This window comes from Oreochromis aureus, linkage group 8 (genome assembly GCF_013358895.1).
Source record: "Oreochromis aureus strain Israel breed Guangdong linkage group 8, ZZ_aureus, whole genome shotgun sequence".
NCBI lineage: Eukaryota > Metazoa > Chordata > Actinopteri > Cichliformes > Cichlidae > Oreochromis > Oreochromis aureus.
This window is the reverse complement of record NC_052949.1, coordinates 10,658,549-10,679,026: the sequence shown is the minus strand read 5'-3', so window position 1 is coordinate 10,679,026 and position 20,478 is coordinate 10,658,549. Positions and strand designations below refer to the sequence as shown.

The 20,478-nt window shown below is 42.0% G+C and overlaps 1 protein-coding gene across 3 annotated transcripts in view; it reads right to left on the bottom strand.

The window, feature by feature from the left end:
- The window catches only part of LOC116328801 (inactive ubiquitin carboxyl-terminal hydrolase 54-like), a 70,960-nt gene that overhangs the window by 49,792 nt on the left and 690 nt on the right, over nucleotides 1–20,478 (bottom strand). For all 3 annotated transcript variants that reach the window (XR_005614023.1, XM_031750683.2, XM_039616034.1), the window contains exon 2: nucleotides 9,733–10,330. Coding sequence is in view for 2 of the 3 variants with exons in the window: in XM_031750683.2 (XP_031606543.2) it covers nucleotides 9,733–9,888 (156 nt within the window). In the remaining variant the exon portion in view is untranslated. The remainder of the gene's footprint in view (nucleotides 1–9,732; nucleotides 10,331–20,478) is intronic.

The window sequence follows — 20,478 nt, the reverse complement described above, 5'->3', positions numbered from 1 at the left end:
ACTATTCAATGGTTCGCGCAACCTTAAAACCTCCAATGGTTCCTGAAAGCAGCGAGGCTGTGCGCGCCATTGATATTGTCATCATTACGGTATCCAAATAAGGGTAGACAGGCTGTACCACTCCCGGCATACCACTAGAGAGAGCCAACACACCACAAATGAAGTTTGAAATTTGTTTCAATGGGACCAAAAGATGGCGCCAACACACCACAAATGAAGTCTGTTTATTTGGCGCCAAAAGATGAATTGGCCTAAATTTGCACTAAAATAGTAATATTTAAAAACTATAAAAGTCATAAACACCAAAAGTCATGACATAATAGTCCAGCTCCAGCCGCACAAAATGATCTAACATATGTAACCCTAATGTCAAAACTGTTTGGCAGAGGAGCGCTGGAAAATTTTCACTAAAATATTAATATTTAAAAACTATAATATTCATAAACACCAAAAGTCATAGCACACCATTCCAGATCCAGCCGCACAAAATGAGGTAACATATATGAAGCTTGTCTCAAAACTGCGGGTAGAGATACACTGCAAAATTTCAGGCGGAAAAAGGAAAATAATAATAATAATAATAAGAATAATAAATCCGACGAATAGTAATATGTGTGCCTCTTGGCATAGGCACACATAACTAGAAAGCGAAAATTTCAGAAGAAATTTTATGTGTGCCTATGCCGCTGCTAATCACTGTAGTTTGCCATTCATACGGCTACAGAGAGCAAAACTCAGAAGAGCAGCCATTCTCCACCATGAACTATGGTAAAAACAAACACCGCTCACGCTTCACAGATGACAGCTTACAGTTTTGTGTAAAGATGAAGTTACTTTGTACAGCGCCGATTTGCAGACGCTGTGCACACAGGTTCATGAGCAGAAGTCCCATTGTACCACGGCAGACCCGACAATGTTTGCATGAACACACTTTGAAGCATTACATTATAGACCACTTTTCACACATGCATTCACTTTTTGTTTTTGTTATTTTTACACAGTGTTCTGAATTATGAACAATGGTCTACAGCCAATCCTGTGTATTATTATACAAACTTTGGTTGTGAGATTCAGATAACTATTTAATAAAAGCTAAATATTTTATATGAGAGTAAGAAAGAAAAGTATATCTTTGTGTCCACCTTTCTCTGTTAATGCCCTAGCTCCCCCAAAAGCTTTGCTAGATCCGCCCCTGCACAGTTACCAGCTGTCAGCTACACAAAAAGGAGCTTGGTCTTTGTCTCTCAGAAACAACTCATAACTTCCTTCAACTCATTCATGTCACCTAAAGTGTAAACCTGTTTCTCCATCACCAGTTCAGCTCTGATGATTCAGTAAGGACATCTCCTGATTTCATCTTCATGCTCCAGCAAACATCAGCTGATACTAGAAATTAAAATCAAAAGAATTCTAACAACAGCTGATCAAGCTTAAACGTGCTGCTGTTGTTTAGCGCGATAAATAAGAGCGAACAGCCGATCATTGATCAGTTTCATGATTGACGTTTCAACACGCGAGAGAATGACAGGGGAGGCTTCGTAACGACAGAATAAATCATAATGTTTTCTCTGAATGTGGGACGATTCCGTTTATGCGGCACGGCAACTCTATGAACTAACCCTAATGAATAAAATAAAGTCCAACGTCAGTAACTTAGTGCGCACACAGCTGTATATAAACACCCGTGGCATTGCGATTGTAAAGGTCAACGAAAATAAATTACACCTAAACTCGGTTTATATCTGACCCAAATAGAGAGCGACGGGTGCTGACACGAGTTTCACCCGCCTCAATATAAGCCAAGCCTGGGTGCTTTTTCACGAAGGGTTGCTAGCGGCGCGAGCTAACTATGCTAGCGGCGCTAGCTAGCTAGCCGGCTATCAGCAACACATAAGAGAACTGCTGCTAAATAAACTACACCTAAACTCGGTTTATATCTGACCCAAATAGAGAGCGATCGGTGCTGACACGAGTTTCACCCGCTTCAATATAAGCCAAGACTGGGTGCTTTTTCACGAAGGGTTGCTAGCGGCGCGAGCTAACTATGCTAGCGGCGCTAGCTAGCTAGCCGACTATCAGCAACACATAAGAGAACTGCTGCTAAATAAACTACACCTAAACTCTGTTTATATCTGACCCAAATAGAGTGCAGTTCATAACTTCTTACCTGAAATTCAGTTCACCTCACGCTCCTGCCTTCGCTTTCCCTGATCCATGATTGACCACCGCGTTAGCAATCGCCTGCACGGCCTCATATGTCTCGTTGGCGGCATGTCCTTTCTGTCACACACCGGTGGGTAGCTGCCCTCTGTTGTAGCTCCACCACCAAACAACTCAGTTATTTTTTCCACATCCAGCTGTAACTCCGATTCTATGCGAGCATTTGCGAGAGACCGGGAGGTCAAAGGAGAGAGAGAGTCCCTCGCTATCCATTTGCAGCCAAGTCGCGGCAGCTAGCTAGGTAGCCGGCTAGCTGTCAGGCAGGACCAACGTAGTCAGAGCACTGTCGCTAAATATGGGATGTCTTGATAAAACAAGCAGATATTTGAAGTTTACACACCTACATTCTCGCCTGAAAATATCTTAAAAGCTTATTTTGTGACCTAGAAACACGAATAAAAGACATATAAAACGAAGTGGTGGCGCCATTGTTCACTCTGTAGAGGCGTGCTATGAATTGTGGGATATTGAGTTTTCCACCAAGCATTACCGTAACTTTTGAATGATTTGCGCAACCTTAAAAATTCCAATGGCTCCTGAAAGCAGCGACGCTGTGCGCACCGTTGAAATTGTCATCATTATGGTAATCCAAATAAGGGTACACAGGCTGTACCACTCCCGGCATACCACCAGAGAGAGCCAACACACCACAAATGAAGTCTGTTTATTTGGCGCCAAAAGATGAATTGGCCTAAATTTGCACTAAAATATTAATATTTAAAAACTATAAAAGTCATGAACACCAAAAGTCATGACATAATAGTCCAGCTCCAGCCGCACAAAATGATCTAACATATGTAACCCTAATGTCAAAGCTGTTCGGCAGAGGAGCGGGAAAATTTTCACTAAAATATTAATATTTAAAAACTATAAAATTCACAAAGACCAAAAGTCATAGCACACCATTCCAGATCGGCCGCACAAAATGAGGTAACATATATGAAGCTTGTCTGAAAACTGCGGGCGGGGCGAGATTCGCTGCAAAATTTCAGGCGGAAACTGGAGAATAATAATAATAATAACTAGAAAGGAAAATTTCAGAAGAAATTTTATGTGTGCCTATGCCGCTGTTAATCAGTGTAGTTTGCCATTCATACGGCTACAGAGAGCAAAACTCAGAAGAGCAGCCATTCTCCACCATGAACTATGGTAAAACAAACACCGCTCACGCTTCACAGATGACAGCTTACAGTTTTGTGTAAAGATGAAGTTACTTCGTACAGCGCCGATTTGCAGGCGCTGTGCACACAGGTTCATGAGCAGAAGTCCCATTGTACCACGGCAGACCCAACAATGTTTGCATGAACACGCTTTGAAGCATTACATTATGGACCACTTTTCACACATGCATTCACTTTTTGTTTTTGTTATTTTTACACAGTGTTCTGAATTATGAACAATGGTCTACAGCCAATCTTGTGTATTATTATACAAACTTTGGTTGTGAGATTCAGATAACTATTTAATAAAAGCTAAATATTTTATATGAGAGTAAGAAAGAAAAGTATGCCCTAGCTGCCCCTGCACAGTTACCAGCTGTCAGCTACACAAAAAGGAGCTTGGTCTTTGTCTCTCAGAAACAACTCATAACTTCCTTCAACTCATTCATGTCACCTAAAGTGTAAACCTGTTTCTCCATCACCAGTTCAGCTCTGATGATTCAGTAAGGACATCTCCTGATTTCATCTTCATGCTCCAGCAAACATCAGCTGATACTAGAAATTAAAATCAAAAGAATTCTAACAACAGCTGATCAAGCTTAAACGTGCTGCTGTTGTTTAGCGCGATAAATAAGAGCGAACAGCCGATCATTGATCAGTTTCATGATTGACGTTTCAACACGCGAGAGAATGACAGGGGAGGCTTCAGTAACGACAGAATAAATCATAATGTTTTCTCTGAATGTGGGGCGATTCCGTTTTTACGGCAAGGCAACTCTATGAACTAACCCTAATGAATAAAATAAAGTCCAACGTCAGTAACTTAGTGCGCACACAGCTGTATATAAACTCCCGTGGCAGTACGATTGTAAAAGGTCAACGAAAATAAATTACACCTAAACTCGGTTTATATCTGACCCAAATAGAGTGCAGTTCATAACTTCTTACCTGAAATTCAGTTCACCTCACGCTCCTGCCTTGGTTTCCCTGATCCACGATTGACCTCCGCGTTAGCAAACACGGTCGATCGGCGGTAGCCTCACCGCCTCATATGTCTCCTTCGCGGCATGTCCTTTCTGTCACACACCGGTGGATAGCTGCCCTCTGTTGTAGCTCCACCACCAAACAACTCAGTTATTTTTTCCACATCGACATCAGCTGATACTAGAAATTAAAAGCAAATGAATTCTAACAACAGCTGATCAAGCTTTAAACGATGCTGCTGTTGTTTAGCGCGATAAATAAGAGCGAACAGCCGATCATTGATCAGTTTCATGATTGACGTTTCAACACGCGAGAGAATGACAGGGGAGGCTTCGTAACGACAGAATAAATCATAATGTTTTCTCTGAATGTGGGGACGATTCCGTTTGTGCGGCACGGCAACTCTATGAACTAACCCTAATGAATAAAATAAAGTCCAACGTCAGTAACTTAGTGCGCACACAGCTGTATATAAACTCCCGTGGCAGTACGATTGTAAAGGTCAACGAAAATAAATTACACCTAAACTCGGTTTATATCTGACCCAAATAGAGAGCGACCGGTGCTGACACGAGTTTCACCCGCCTCAATATAAGCCAAGCCTGGGTGCTTTTTCACGAAGGGTTGCTAGCGGCGCGAGCTAACTATGCTAGCGGCGCTAGCTAGCTAGCCGGCTATCAGCAACACATAAGAGAACTGCTGCTAAATAAACTACACCTAAACTCGGTTCATATCTGACCCAAATAGAGTGCAGGTCATAACTTCTTACCTGAAATTCAGTTCACCTCACGCTCCTGCCTTCGCTTTCCTGATCCACGATTGACCTCCGCGTTAGCAAACACCGGTCGATCGGCGGTCGTGGCATGTCCTTTCTGTCATACACCGTGGATAGCTGCCCACTGTTGTAGCTCCGCATTATAGCACCACCAAACAACTCAGTTATTTTTTCCACATCCAGCTGTAACTCCGATTCTGTGCGAGCATTTGCGAGAGACCGGGAGGTGAAAGGAGAGAGAGTCCCTCGCTGTCCATTTGCAGCCAAGTCGCGGCAGCTAGCTAGGTAGCCGGCTAGCTGTCAGGCAGGACCGAGGTCGTCAGAGCATTGTCGCTAATATGGGATGTCTTGATAAAACAAGCAGATATTTGAAGTTTACACACCTACATTCTCGCCTGAAAATATCTTAAAAGTTGATTTTGTGACCTAGAAACACTAATAAAAGACATATAAACGAAGTGGTGGCCGCCATTGTTTAACTCGGCAGAGGTGTGCTATGAATTGTGGGATATGGAGTTTTCCACCAAGCATTACCGTAACTTTTGAATGATTTGCGCAACCTTAAAAATTCCAATGGCTCCTGAAAGCAGCGACGCTGTGCGCACCGTTGAAATTGTCATCATTACGGTAATCCAAATAAGGGTAGACAGGCTGTACCACTCCCGGCATACCACTAGAGAGCCAACACACCACAAATGAAGTTTGAAATTTGTTTCAATGGGACCAAAAGATGGCGCCAACACACCACAAATGAAGTCTGTTTATTTGGCGCCAAAAGATGAATTGGCCTAAATTTGCACTAAAATAGTAATATTTAAAAAACTATAAAAGCCATAAACACCAAAAGTCATGACATAATAGTCCAGCTCCAGCCGCACAAAATGATCTAACATATGTAACCCTAATGTCAAAACTGTTTGGCAGAGGAGCGCTGGAAAATTTTCACTAAAATATTAATATTTAAAAACTATAAAATTCATAAACACCAAAAGTCATAGCACACCATTCCAGATCCAGCCGCACAAAATGAGGTAACATATATGAAGCTTGTCTCAAAACTGCGGGTCGAGATACACTGCAAAATTTCAGGCGGAAAAAGGAAAATAATAATAATAAGAATAATAAATCCGAGGAATAGTAATATGTGTGCCTCTTGGCATAGGCACACATAATAATAATAAATCCGAGGAATAGTAATATGTGTGCCTCTTGTCATAGGCACACATAATAATAATAATAATAATAAATCCGAGGAATAGTAATATGTGTGCCTCTTGTCATAGGCACACATAATAAGCAGCTACCTTGCACTCCGGCCTCTTTATTTGCTTGCCAGAGTCTCTAACTGTAAAACGTCTCAGCTACAAATGTTCTGCTGTTGGCAGTCAGAGTGAACATAAGAGTCTTCATGCACTCACAGCATCCGAGGAACTGAAAAAACAGTGCATTACTTTGACTTTTTTTTATGGAAGTTTCTCTGCAACAAAATGTCCAAATACTGAACGGCTACTGAGGCTAACATTACCGTTAGCTTTGATTGTATGCCCACTGAACAGAAGCTAGAGAATGTCAAAATGTTAGAGTTGAGTGCAATCATAAACTGCAGAAATCTTAGGAGTCAGCAAACAAGAACTGTGTGAATCATTTCTGCTAAGCCACAGCCTGAACTCGGCTGGCTTTATTGTTAGCGTTCCCTGATGGTGAATACATGAAAAACTAGAAGGATCACTTCCATCTAGTTTCAAGGAATTAGGCTGGAAATTTTCAGAATAATCTTGCTGACAGGCAGACTAAAGGCAGCGGAAACACGTCTTCACTGAAGCTTGAGCGTCAACCTTGACAGGATCAGAATGACCAGTAAAGCATGCTGACCTGCACCATGGCATATTTAGCATACTGCGTCTCTTTGCACACACTAAATATTTTTCTTTACTATTAAGTAGTGTGGCGTGTAACAGCAGTCTCTACTTGTTCAGGGTCAGATTCTGATTCAAGCAGGTTGTGTTGAACTCTGACATCAGTACAGGTCCTGCAGCAATGTGCAAATCTTACTTTACTTTCACTTCAGCTGTATAACTGCAGGAAAACCAATGCAAGCATATGATAAAAAATTTAATTTTGCAATCCATACAGACATGAATCCTAAAATGAAATTAAAATTTGTTTTTGATAAGAGTCATGTAGAAAACGGTGCACATCTTAATTTTGCTCTTCCCTACCCCTGCATCACACACACACAAGCACACGCACACATGCACGCCGATGCCTGATGAGTGAACCCATGTTTCTTTTTTATCAAAGCCAGCATTATCCATACATCCTTTAGCTATGATATTTTTTTACCTGTGTTTACACAATGAAAAGTTGCTGAGCATACGCTTTACCTTGGAGCACCTCGCTCATTAAACTACATGAATTCATACAGAAAAAAAAACACTGATGCAGCTGCTGTCACACAGCAGCTCCACTGCAGCAGCAGCAGCAGGAGGTTAACTTCTTTGCCCAAGGGGCCTTGAGGAGCAGGAGAGAGAGTATCTCACTTAGTATCGATGCACAATAGCAGTACGACATTATACAGAACAAAGAGCAAAGCTTTTTTTTACAGCTAGCTGCTGAATGGACTGGTTGACAGTATTTTTTTAATGTTAGAAAGATCTTTAAAAAGTGATTTATAAATAAACATGAAAAAATGAACCTAAATGAATAAATAATATGTGATAATGGTTTGTTTCAATGTACAAAAAAAGAGAATATTTTTGGATTTCAGGCAGAAAAAGTAGGGCTCTGTAAAAATAAAATGTTTCTCTATTTGAGACGTGGCATTTGTACATTTTTACATTAGATAAACTAAAATAATCTCTGCAAAAATAATGTTAAGTTGCAGGATAACTGCTGATGAAGCAAGTCTGTCCTAAAGCTGAAATCTGATGTCTGATTGTTCATCTCACCTGCCAACAGACAGTTAATACAAGCAAAAACGCCCACATGAGCACCCCCCCACACACACACACACACACACACACACACACACACACACACACACACACACACACACACACACACAGTAAAGTAGTGCCAACAGCAGCTCAGTTCTTTAACACTGCCTCAGTTTATCCTCACTCATCTGTGTCCTGCTAAAAACATCCTCTCCCCATTCTATGTGTGCATGTGTGTGCATGTGTGTGCACATGTGTGCGTGTCCTTGAAGTGGCCCACTTCCTTTGCTGCTGAAGCTGCACTGCATGCCTCTGTTGAGACATTTTCTTTATTTCGCAAAAAACACCCAAACTATATGTCCTTCACTTTGTCTTTTCATCTCTCTCCCTTTTCCCCGCCTCTCTTCTTTGCTCTTCACAAACATTCTGTTCTTTCTTCTTACCTTATTGGACTCTTTAATTCCTTTATACCTCTGAGCAGCATCCCCTTCGGTCTTCTCCTTGGTTTTTTCATACTGCATACTCCTCATCCCTTTCTTCTCTACTCCTCCTTCAGCAACTTTTCCTCTTCACATCTATCCCTCTGCTCTCTTCGACTCTCCCTAAGCTTCTGCCCCACCACCCCCCTCCCTCTTCAGCTAACTTCTCTCTTTTCTTACTCTCTCTCTCTTCCTCGCTCTCTTTCAAGCCAGTACTCAAGAGGTATTTACTGTGTGTCTGTGTGTGTGTGTGTGTGTGTGTGTGTGTGTGTGTGTGTGTGTGTGTGTGTGTGTGTGTGTGTGTGTGTGTGTGTGTGTGCGTATGTGTGTGTGTTCATGTGAGTGCAGGTATGTTTGTGCCAGCTGGAAGTCTTGGGAGGAGGGAAGCAATCTTTATGTGTGTGTGTGTGTGTGAAGAGAGAGAGGAGATGCAGCAGCACAGCGTAAGCATCCACACACTCAGACTGGATGTCCACACTGAAGCCAGACGGTCAGCAGTGCCAAAACCAACCAAAACACGCAAACCCTCGTTAATATGGCGCTAATCTCATCCCCATCGTGCTTTAAGAGCAATTTACTGCAGTGCGAGGGTAGGCTTGTGACCACTGGCTTCATGAAAGTGTGTGTTAGCATTGTGCATTATGTCCTAAATGTGAAAATATAGACACAGATGTTGAAAAATGAGTTTTTATATAAGGAAGTAGTTGCTATTTTTTGCCAATAATAGACAAACTTAAACTGAAAAATTTTCACTGTAAAGGCTTTCAGAGAAACACAGATTTTGTCATATTTAATCACTGGAGAAATAATCACCTGTATTTTGTGCTTTTCTTAGATAGAAGAGCGAGTTGTTAAGCAGCCAGAAAGAATTTGAAGCTGTGTAAATTAGTATTTTTTTTATCACTATAGGTAAACATGCAGCTTTTATTATTGAGTCTACATATTTTAGAGGAAGGTAAATGGAAGGGTAGACAAGTTAAACTGACAGATAATCAAATAAAGTCAGATTTTTTTAACTTCTAAGAAAACCTACGAATTTAGAGTATTTGAACTAGTGCGACAATTACTCATGCAGGTGGATTAAGATCAGCTGCCAGTGAATACTGCTTTAGTCATAAGAATCTGCATGAAAAACATTTTATCCCCTAAAACTTTCTGCATGTGTTTATCTGACTGACCTGCAGGGCGCTGTTGAGGAAGCAGCTGTTCTGTCCCGGCTCGTTGCTCAAGCCTTTGCTGGGTGCGATAGAGGTCATGGTTCTCGGGGTCACCAGCCCCTGCACCCCACCTACTGCTCCACCACCCGACGCAAAGTAGTTCCTCTTCCACGACATCACTACCTGGACGCCCCCGTTTCCACGACAAGGCGGAGAAGGGGCGGGGCAGTAGACCAAACAACGGCCTCTATGTCACTCCCATGAGAGAGAACGAGGGAGAATGAGAGAAAAGCAGAGGAGGACAAAATGGACGGAGGAAGAGGAGGGAGGTGGCGGCCGTAGATTGAGGAGACGCGGTGTGTCTTAGACGGGGATTTGGCACCCATACAACCCTGCCCCTCTCCAGCCGTGTTTTTACTTTAAAATCTGTCCACTTGCATGAGCCAGCGGTTGGCTTTTTGTTTTTCTGTTTTTAGCTCCTCGGATTTAGCAGTTTGTGTTTAAAGACATGAGAATGTTTCCAAAGCGTCCTTTGGCAGATTCTGTCACATGGATTAGACAGCGCTGCAGCTCCCATGTGGGGACTCCGTCGATGCTTTCTTCTCCTCTTTTACTTTGCCTGCAAGACACAAAGACCAACCTGTTAGGACTCTGCACACACGACAACGAGCAACAAGAACCTTTAGCAGGTTTACCAACAGGTACAACTGTGGTACTAAATCCTGTTGACCCACAGACACAGTGATGTTCCTTTAGTACTAATGCAGCTGAAAAAAAAAATGACGAGGACTTGTAGAGACTTAAACAATAAACTCTGTTCCAGGGTATTAACCAGGTAAACGAAAGTGAGACTGGTCTACCCCTCCTGAGAGTTTGTTTGGCAGATACAAGAATATCACTGATAACTATTCCCTCTACTGCCTTTATAGTTGTTACAACACGCTAGCATGGAAACGGCATGAACAAGTAATCATCACATTCGATCGCTCAAAGCAAAACTGCAACTTAATGCAACTTTAGCCTAGATAGCGGCAACATTTGGTCCTAATCAGGATACTTTGGCACTTTGGCTCAGACTTTGAGACTAGATGTGGCCCAATAGTCACAACACACCAACCCAGTCTCATGGCATGGGAATAGTCCACTTCACGTTTTGCCGCAATATCAGGTTAAACACACCTATTGTCTTGCACATGTTAAGTAGATCATGTGGGTCACATGGGTTGCAGGTTGGGAACTCTGCAAGACATTTACAACCAATTTTTGCAAGGCCATATGTTGTTGGAGGGTGAACTTGGTCTATAATTATGATTAAGTGGGTGGTTTATGTCATAGTATCATACACATGGTTGCCAGTACGGTAACAAGATGATTAATGTCATTCCCTTCACATGTCAATGGTATCAATGTAATGGCTGATCACTGTATACTTCTGAAATGTGTCTGGGCCTTTTTTGTGGCATCAACACATAAAAAAGGCAAAATAAAACAATGAAATACATTTAAACAAGCAAATTTTAAAAAGGCAGTAAAGGCTGTCGCTTTGCCATCATGTAAACATCATACGAACACAATAATATGAGGGAGGGTAGCGGTGCATCAGTGATAGGACACAGGAAGAAATCTGTTATGTCATTTCATAATCAGTACTTAGGGACATTATCTGGAGCTTATGCTGGTTCAAGCATCAATATGCACAGCTTCTAAACATGCGTGTGTGAGATGATAAAAAAAAACGGCAATCTGTGTGTGTTTGTTACTCTACAATATGTGTGCGTGGGTGTGTGTACATGAAGTTGCATAACACCACAGGGCAGTAGCTAACATATCCGCAGTGCCCCCTCCACCCTCCCTTCCTTCCTTCCTTCCTTCCCCTATAGCTTCCCCACTTTTGGCAACGCTCCCTCGCCTGATTGCTGGGTTGCGTTACTGCCACAGCACCCCCTTGGCGAGAGGCCAGAGGGCGCAGGGATGCTGCGGCGAGCAGGTGAGCAGCGTGGGCAGTTGCTATGGCGATGGCCACATGGGATGGGTAACAGTGGGGTGGGGTGATGGGGGGGTGGGATAGAGCTTGGGGAGGGGACATCGTGACAAGGATGGCAAGTGAAATGCATCAGAGCGAATACAGAAGGAAACATTATGCAACTGTTAGGCAGCAACATTGTCAGTTCATCCACTTGTCACAGACACAGAGTTCTACTGCAAACTCTATCAATCTATCTATCTATCTATCTATCTATCTATCTATCTATCTATCTATCTATCTATCTATCTATCTATCTATCTATCTATCTATCTATCTATCTATCTATCTATCTCTTATATACGTTTATCCGTTAACAAACAAATCCAAATTGCCTGAGGATTTAAAAAGGGATTTGGTGTGCCATTTTTTTCTCTACAGCACAGCATTCTGAGCTTCTTTCTCAGCATACAGTGTGCATATGTGTGTGTGTGTGTGTGTGTCTCCCGCTGAGCCTGTGTGGAGTGTGTGATCACACATCCTCTCTCTGACTGCACCCTACAGCCCCACACAGCCGAGATAGCTCTGGCAAGCCTTCGCACAAGTGCTGTTTATGTGGACCGTGTGTGCCTGTGTGTGTGTGTGTGTGTGTGTGTGTGTGTGTGTGTGTGTGTGTGTGTGTGTGTGTGTGTGTGTGTGTGTGTGTGTGTGTGTGCGTGTGTGTGTGCTCATGTGTTTGTGTGTCCCCACATCTTCGGCTAGTTACCATGGAAATAGGCCAAGCAGCAGGCACGCGGGGGAAAAGCCGAACCATGTGATTTTACAGAGAGACACACTGTGCTGCACTGGTTGAGATAGCGCACACACACTCACACACACACACACACACTCACACATGGGGCTGGCAAGTGATGATGATGATGTGTATTGATGCTGGAGACTTCCTGGAAGCCAGAGTGAGTCAAGGCACAAGACATTCAAATTCCCTGACCCCGCACTGGCAGGCATAAGGAAACCAGGACCTGTGGATGCAGTACAGACAGCGACTACAGATGGAGGAGATTTTCCACGTGTGATGTTGAGGTGAGGACACTCTTTGTGCCGTGCATCAAGACACTAACCTGTGACCTCATGTCTGCCTTATCAACTTGGTGGAAGTCAGCACAACCTGGCTTTGAGCATGAGGCAGTTGTCACAGAGTGAGCAGTCACCTTTTCTCAGCAGTCAGTATTCATTTTCAGATATCCATCTCTGCCAGCATCTGATACAAATAAGCAGCGTGGGCTGTAGTGCTCTACTAATAATTTAACTACATTTCTCAGTGGTGTTGTGGTAAGGTTGCAGATTTCGAAATTTAATAACTTTTCAGCAAAGCTTTTTCTTAAGTAGTGCATTAGCATCCATTTTACATTTTACAGAGCATTTCAGAAGCTGAGGAACAGCAGTGGGTTCTGCTGCAGTCTGAGAGAAAACTAAGGGCCAGATTTCCTAACGCGGTGCAGCACCGCAAGTTGGGTTCTGGTGTGAAAAGTGGCAAGACTGCATGTAAGAGGTGGGAAGATTTTTGTAACTGACCCTGTTACATATGTATTTCTGGGAGTTCTTTTCTCAAGGCACAAAATTTAGGGAGGACAACATTTAAATGAAGCGTGCAAACTGATTTATTAACATTTGCGACACACAATTCTGCTAATTGCACCGATATTTAATGCCAAAAAATGGCATATCTTATTTTTTGTGCTTGATATTGAGATGAATTGTCTGCAGCTGGGTTTAGAAAACAGTAGCTTTTATAAAATACCCATAAAAGTAACCCCACCTATGAGTGCTATTTGGGAATCACACTCACATGTTATTTTGCCCTGTTTAGTAAATTTGTCCCTAAAGGAGGATTTGGATGTATGGGTTGCTTCAGCATTTTCTAGTGCATGTGCCTGACATTTAGCTGATAACGTTGTTCACTGACCTGTTGTAGGCAGGAGCATCATTACAACATTCGCAGTTGGCATGACCTAAGCCAGCTGCCTGTGTCTTACAGGGTGATTACTCGCCACAATGATCAACTTCTACTTCATTCTGATGTCTAACAACAATCTGCAAAAGCCAGTTTCTCACCACAGTCATTTCCACAGGATTGCAGAGAGAAAAAGTAAGTACACCCTTACTGCTTCAATAGAAAGTAGATGCTGGTGTTGATAATCACGGTGCTGATCTTTAGCAAGTGTGACGACCTCTATAAAAGCAGAAGTTTTGGCAGTTTGCAGGTCTGGAGCATATAGGTTTGTGTTAACACAAAGGTATGGAGCAAAGACATCAGTAATGAGCTTAAAGAACTAAGTGCTGCTACCTATCAATGTGGGAAGCGTCATAAGGCCATTAGAAAACAATTTAAAGTCCACCATTCTCCTTAAAGTTTATCCACAACTGGAAGCCATTCAAGACAGTTGGCAGGAGTGGACCCCAAAGTCTGACTGTGCAATTCTCAGAGAAACTGCAAAATAACAGGTTTCCAGGAGAAAGCATCTTTTCTCTAAAAAGAATATGGCAGAACAGCTTTGGTTTGTAAAGATGTATCTGAACAAGGCGCAAAAATTCTGGAACAATGTCCTTTGGAAAGACAAAACCAGAGTTAAGATCTTTGGCCATTATGCAAAGCACCGTGTTTGGTGAAAACCAAACACAGCATATCAGTGTGAAAATGTCATAGCACCTGTCATGCACGGAGGTAGAGGGGTGATGATTTGCACTAGATTTGTAGCCACTGAACCTGGATGCCTTATTATCATCAAGGCGACCATGAATTTCTCTGCATGCCAAAGATTCAGAGTGGCTAAAAAGAAAAGTATCAAGGTGTTGCAATGGCAAATGTGATTAAAATGAACTTAAGAGAGCTGAGCTTAAACAAATGCCTTCAAAGCACACAATGATGTAAGAGAGCAATTACTCTTGCAATAATTGTACTATATCTTCTCTCTGCATAGCTGCTTGAACGATATCCATCATCCATGCAATTAAAGGGACAGTTCACTCCTATTTTGGAGCACTGCAAGGAGTGGGCCATCTACTCCCATCATACACATGAGAAGGCAGTCATTTCTATCTCAAAAACTGGGTAACTCACACCAAAACAATCGAGGTGAATAAAAAGCACTTTTGATGAATGAAAAAATGAATTTAAAAGCAGTTCAACTCAATTTAAATCTTCTGTTCTGTTCAACTAGTATCAAAAATGTTGATGAATGACACCTGAACGCACACAGCTGCCCACTGTCCCATGTAGACCTCTGTAGTGGCTCCATCAATGCCAGCCTCCATTATACTAGACCTATAACTAATAAACTATTACCACTACTGCCACTAGTGCTGGTAATAATACATTGCTTTCAGTAATAATATTTTTGATGTCCTTTTCTCTTGAACTGTCTCGTCTTCTTCTGGCCTTTATCCATCTTTTACTCTCCTTCCTGTTTTTCAGCTTTACTTGAGCTCATCAAGTGATACGCAGGAGGTTTGAGGAAGTTTATCCAAGGACAGAATCTGACGGATGGATGGATGCCTGCTTGGTCCCCGGTGCACTATGGAGCCTCCTCTTTGATCCATATTGCGGCGATAAATGTTAACATTCGGTGAAAAACATTCCTCTACGTTCATCTGATATTCTGTGGCTCTATCACGTCAACATTTGACACTGTATGTCAAATAGAGCAAGCTTTTATTGAATTTTCTCTCCTAATCTCAGTCCTGTTCTAAGACTTCTTTCCATCTTTCTTGGCTTTGGGGAAAAAAAGTCATTGTGATCATTTTGTTCCACAGCTTCACTGTGGTCTGTATTATAGCCGTTGGTTTTCATTCAAAGTATGTGAGGCATGATGTATCGACCAGGAAAAACTGAATGGACATATCAAAACTTCTATGTCCCTCCTCCCTATTCAACTAAGGTTTTTTTTTAACACTCTCTTGGGCTTGATTAGTTTTCCAATTAGGAATAAAAATTATTTTATTATTCAGTAGGTCAGGATGGTAAGCCTTTTTAACCTCACATGTGATGAGGTGAGAATCGTCCTTAGAGTGATTTCTTTTTTTTAGTATGTTTAATATTTATAGAATTTATGCAAGGAAAAACAATCAAACCAAGTAAAATTACATAAAAAACAAGCAGTTTATGAAGCAGAAATGCAGTGTGCTCCCTTTTGTTTACACCAACAACCTCCAGAGAAATCAGATAACAATAGAAAATGTTATAATATGGCCAAAATATTAAATATATTAATATTTAACATTAAAAGTCGTGATATAGTTCTGCATCACATTCAAAAACCCTGGGTATTACTACACTGCTATTACAGCCACTCTCCAGATTTTCAGCCACTTCAGTGACGTCTGTATCTGCTGGGTGATGACGTCTGGCCCACAGCTCTCTCAGAGGTGTTGGGATTGTGCACAGAGCCAGTTTGGCTCTTCCACACCCAAGTAGGAAAACTATTAATAGAGCTCACTTTGTGAACAGGGCTATTGTCGTGTTCAAACCAGGCGGTGTCTTTCCCAAACTGTTGCCAAAAACTTGGAAGCAATAAGCGCAGTACAATCTGAGCAAATTATACATCAGTAGCTCTTCTGAAGCTTGTGATCGTATTTTACACAGATGGAGTGGCCAAGCTTTAAGTCAGCAAGATTTCGAGTCCTTAAAATGTGTTTAAAATGCTTGGAAATCCGAACATTTGCAATTTTGTCAGAACTGAAAGAGCTCCATCTGCAGAGTAAGACTGAGTGATACGTTTAAAAGATGCAGAACAACAACATCCATCCATTTTCTTCCACTTATCCAATTTGGGGCCATGGGGGCTGGGGCCTTTCACAAATGTCATAGAGCAAGAGGCTACACCCAGGACAGGTCACCAGTCTGTCCCAGGGCTAATACAGAAAGACAGCTTGTATTCCTCTCTACAGCCAATGTAGACTCAACAAATAATCTAACAGAGAGAACCCACGCACCTCTAAAACAGTTTTAGACCTAAAAATCGAATATTTTTAGGTCTAAAACTGTCTACCATGGCTGACTCCTCTGATTACAAAAATATAATGAAGCAGGGGAAGCTTGTTGGCAAGGCTACCTTTGTGTTTGACAAACATCTACTAAATGAGCCTGCAGTGACTCTCAGTTTCACAGAAACATCCTATCTCAGTTTTAAAATACCAAGATGGCAATGGCAAAAGTGTTCGGTTTGAGCCTTCACAACGAAACTTCACTAACCAACAGTTGATGTCACAGTGTCTTTGTCTTTAAATACAGTATATGGTTACATTTACATGAATGACAAGTCCCAAGTGGAACTGATGGTGAATATTGGTATTTATTTATGGTGAACGCAGAGGAAGCGATTCATGACAACCAGAGATCACAGAAAGTCATCAAGCAACGGTTGGATCCTTGGATATGCTTGTTTTACCATGATTGTGTCAGTTTGGAGAGAGCCTATGAGGAGGGCTTTTCAACCTACGCAAACATGCTCCTGTGAAGTCCTCCTAAAACCCAACAGCATGTAGCTCGGCTATGCGTAGGTCGAATGCTGGTTGGTTGGCAAGTGGGCCAAAGAGGTTCAGGGAGTGCCAGGACACTTTTCACTGTTTTTATCACTCAGTCCCACTTTAGCTAGTTTACTGTTAGAACTTTGCTCTTCTGCAGCTGGCTGACAGACCAGCAACAACACAACCAAGAGTAGCCCACAAACAGGCTGTTCATACCTCCCCCACGGTCTGCACTGCCAACCGTCAACAATGTTCACCCCATAACTGCAAATTTATCATACAGTTGCCGGTTTGCATAAGCAAACCACCGATTGATATGGCAGGATGGTAAATATTGTTAGATGATTACCTAGGCAACCACAAACTGTCTCATTTTATCATGTTTTTTCCCTTTAAGTTGCATTTCCCATCTTAAAACCTGACTGGGAGGTTATTACTTGACACTATTTGCTGTCTCTCTCTCCCCCTCTCTGCTGTGGGTTAGTATGGCTTGGTGACAGTGACACTGGTGTCAAGCAAGCTGAACAAAGAGCTGATACTGTCCCTGAGGACAATAGCCTGCCTCTCACGCTGTCTTCTTCCCTCTGAAGCAAACCTACAGGCGAGAAGTATATTTAAATGTTGCTGTAAAAGAAAGAAAGACTCGATCTTTCAGAAACTGCACGCTCCCTTTGTTTGTCCTTTGGCTGCACTTTCTTCACTCCTTTCCATTCACTTCATTCCTATTCTCTGCTTCTCACTTTCTTCCACTGACCTCTATTTTCCATTTTCATTCACTCTCTCCACTTCTCTCCCACCATTCATCTCTGTCTCTTTCCTTTCAGTTTTTGAAAAACCCCCACATGCATGTTCTCACATACACGTGCACATACATACACACACAGTGGTTTCCCTGTAATTGGGTTATGTGTAACTTCAAATAGCCCCGGCTGACAATAGGGAGAGCCCAGAGTTCATCCTCCCCTCCGTGCTTCTCCTTCTCACCCCTCTTTCCCACTCTAAACTTATATTTGTGTGTTTCATGTGTGTGTGTGTGTATGAACATACTGTATGAGCACGTGTCGCTGCATGTGTGAGCATATTACCGAGACGTGGGTCTTTTTTTTTAAAGCTTCAAGGTTATTTTCCTGATCACACTCTGCAACATTAAAGTTTACATGTGAAATAATACATGTAATTTCATGCACCCGCACAAAAACACACACACGACCCATTATAGCTGTGCACATGAGTTCACCCTATCCTATTAGTAGAAAATAAGAAGAGTGGTGAATATTTGCTTAATATTTAGGCTATTACATAACCATCAATATTTACAATGCATTCTGGGAATCGTGTGCAATTTTTGCGGTTTTGGTGAGAGAGAGAAAAGAGAAAGAGAAACGGCATTCAGGGTTGATGGAGGACAGGAATGGAAAGGAAAGGAAGAAGACAAAAAAGGAAAGGAAGCAATGTAAGTAAATGAAAAGAAAAGAGAGAAAAGATAAGGAAATCAAAGAGAGGAAAGGAAATAAAGAAGAACATTAGAAAAAGAAAAGAAAGGGGAGGAAAGGTAAGAAAATCAAAAAAGGAAAGGAAAGGAGAAAAAGGAAGAAGTTAAAGAAAAGAAAGCAAAGGATGTTAAGGAAAAGGAAGGAGAGGAATGACATGAAACAAATGGAAAAGAAAAGAAATGAATAGGAAGTCAAAAAAGTAAAGAAAACAAAGGAAGCAAATGAAAAAAAAATGATAGAGAAGGAAACTAAAAGAAGGAAAGAAAAGGAAAGAAAAGGAAAGGAAAGGAAAGGAAAGGAAAGGAAAGATGAGATCATAAAAGACAGAAGGCAGAGATTGAAGAAGAGAAAAAGAAAAATAGAAAAGGGCACTGCAGACTTGGAGAAAAAGTGGCAAAAGAAGGGAAAAGAAAGAGAGGAGAGGAATAAGTGGGACATTACGCTGAACAAACAACTATGTGTCAAAGAGGACTGGTTACGGGGAAAATGAGAGAAAGAACACTCCAGTGGATGGTAAAGGTCATGGGAGACATGCAATATAAGCGTGTCGTGTCTTTACTCTCCTCCTTCTTCATCTTCCCTTTAATCTCCTCTTCCTTATACCTCAATCCTCTTATAATCGCATACATGTTGACCCAACTCCAACCACAGAGGCAGAAACACTTTAACTGAAACGCCAACAGCACGCAGGCCTATGCTCTGTAAAGCCCAGAGAGCCTAGTGTTAATAAAGGCAACCTAAAAACAGCCCCAAAACTCAAAGTTAAATACAAGCATGAAAGAAAAGCTTTAGCCTTAGCTCTGAGGATGTTCATATCACATGTCAAGCTGCTCAGTCACATAAATCACCCTCATTAGTTTGAGTATTTAAATAATTTCAAAGCAAAGTAAATTCTCTCAGAGGGGAAGCCAGCATGTCTCTCTGGCTTTGTGTTCGGGGGCAATAAAGACAAAACAGTCAGAGTTATCTTTCGCTGCATCCCTGCCGCTTGGAGTGTGTCACAGCATACAACATCAAAGCAATCAGGTCATAAAAATACAGAAAAATCGGTGCATATAAGGATACGGCTTTGAGATGGCGTTTTTAAACTGAAATAATGAGAGTGGCCATGAGTAGACAGCAAATAAACAGGGACGACATTAATACATACACCCTTATGTTTATATTAACCTTAACTTCAACTAAATTTGCTGCCTTCCAGAGCTTTTCATCTCCAGAAAACAAAAAATGATGAGAAAGACCAACTTAAATGTCAAGGCGACATTTCAGCTCAGTTTGGAGGGTGACGGTGGGCTGCTGAGTGCAAGAGAGAGAGAGACAAAAAGAGAGAGAGTGGGATCTTAACTCCTCATGTGGAGGCTTCATCCTGTTCAACCAATGCTCATCTCTGCAAGGTTAGCAGGTTTCGGGTTAAAGCGTAAAAGTTGGGACTTCAGGAGTCACCAGAATGCAAAACAGCCACAAAAAAACAAGTTGCGTGCTCCTGCGTGATGACAAGCCTATAGGAAAACAAGGAGAACTGCCAGCAGCCTATACCCTATTTCCCCCTTTTTTCTTAGGTATTCACGTGTGTGCGTGCGCGAGGCACGCGGCAGAAGGCTGTGTCACCGTCTCTATAATGTGACGGTGCTGTGGGCCAAAGTCATCAATCACGCAGATCGAAGCCGCAACATTAAATCACTACAGACCCCCACCCCGAGCGATGACAGCGGAGCGTGAATCCGTCCCGGTAAAAAGCCGCGGTCTCTCGGACATCCATCTGTCAACAAGTACACGAAAAACACC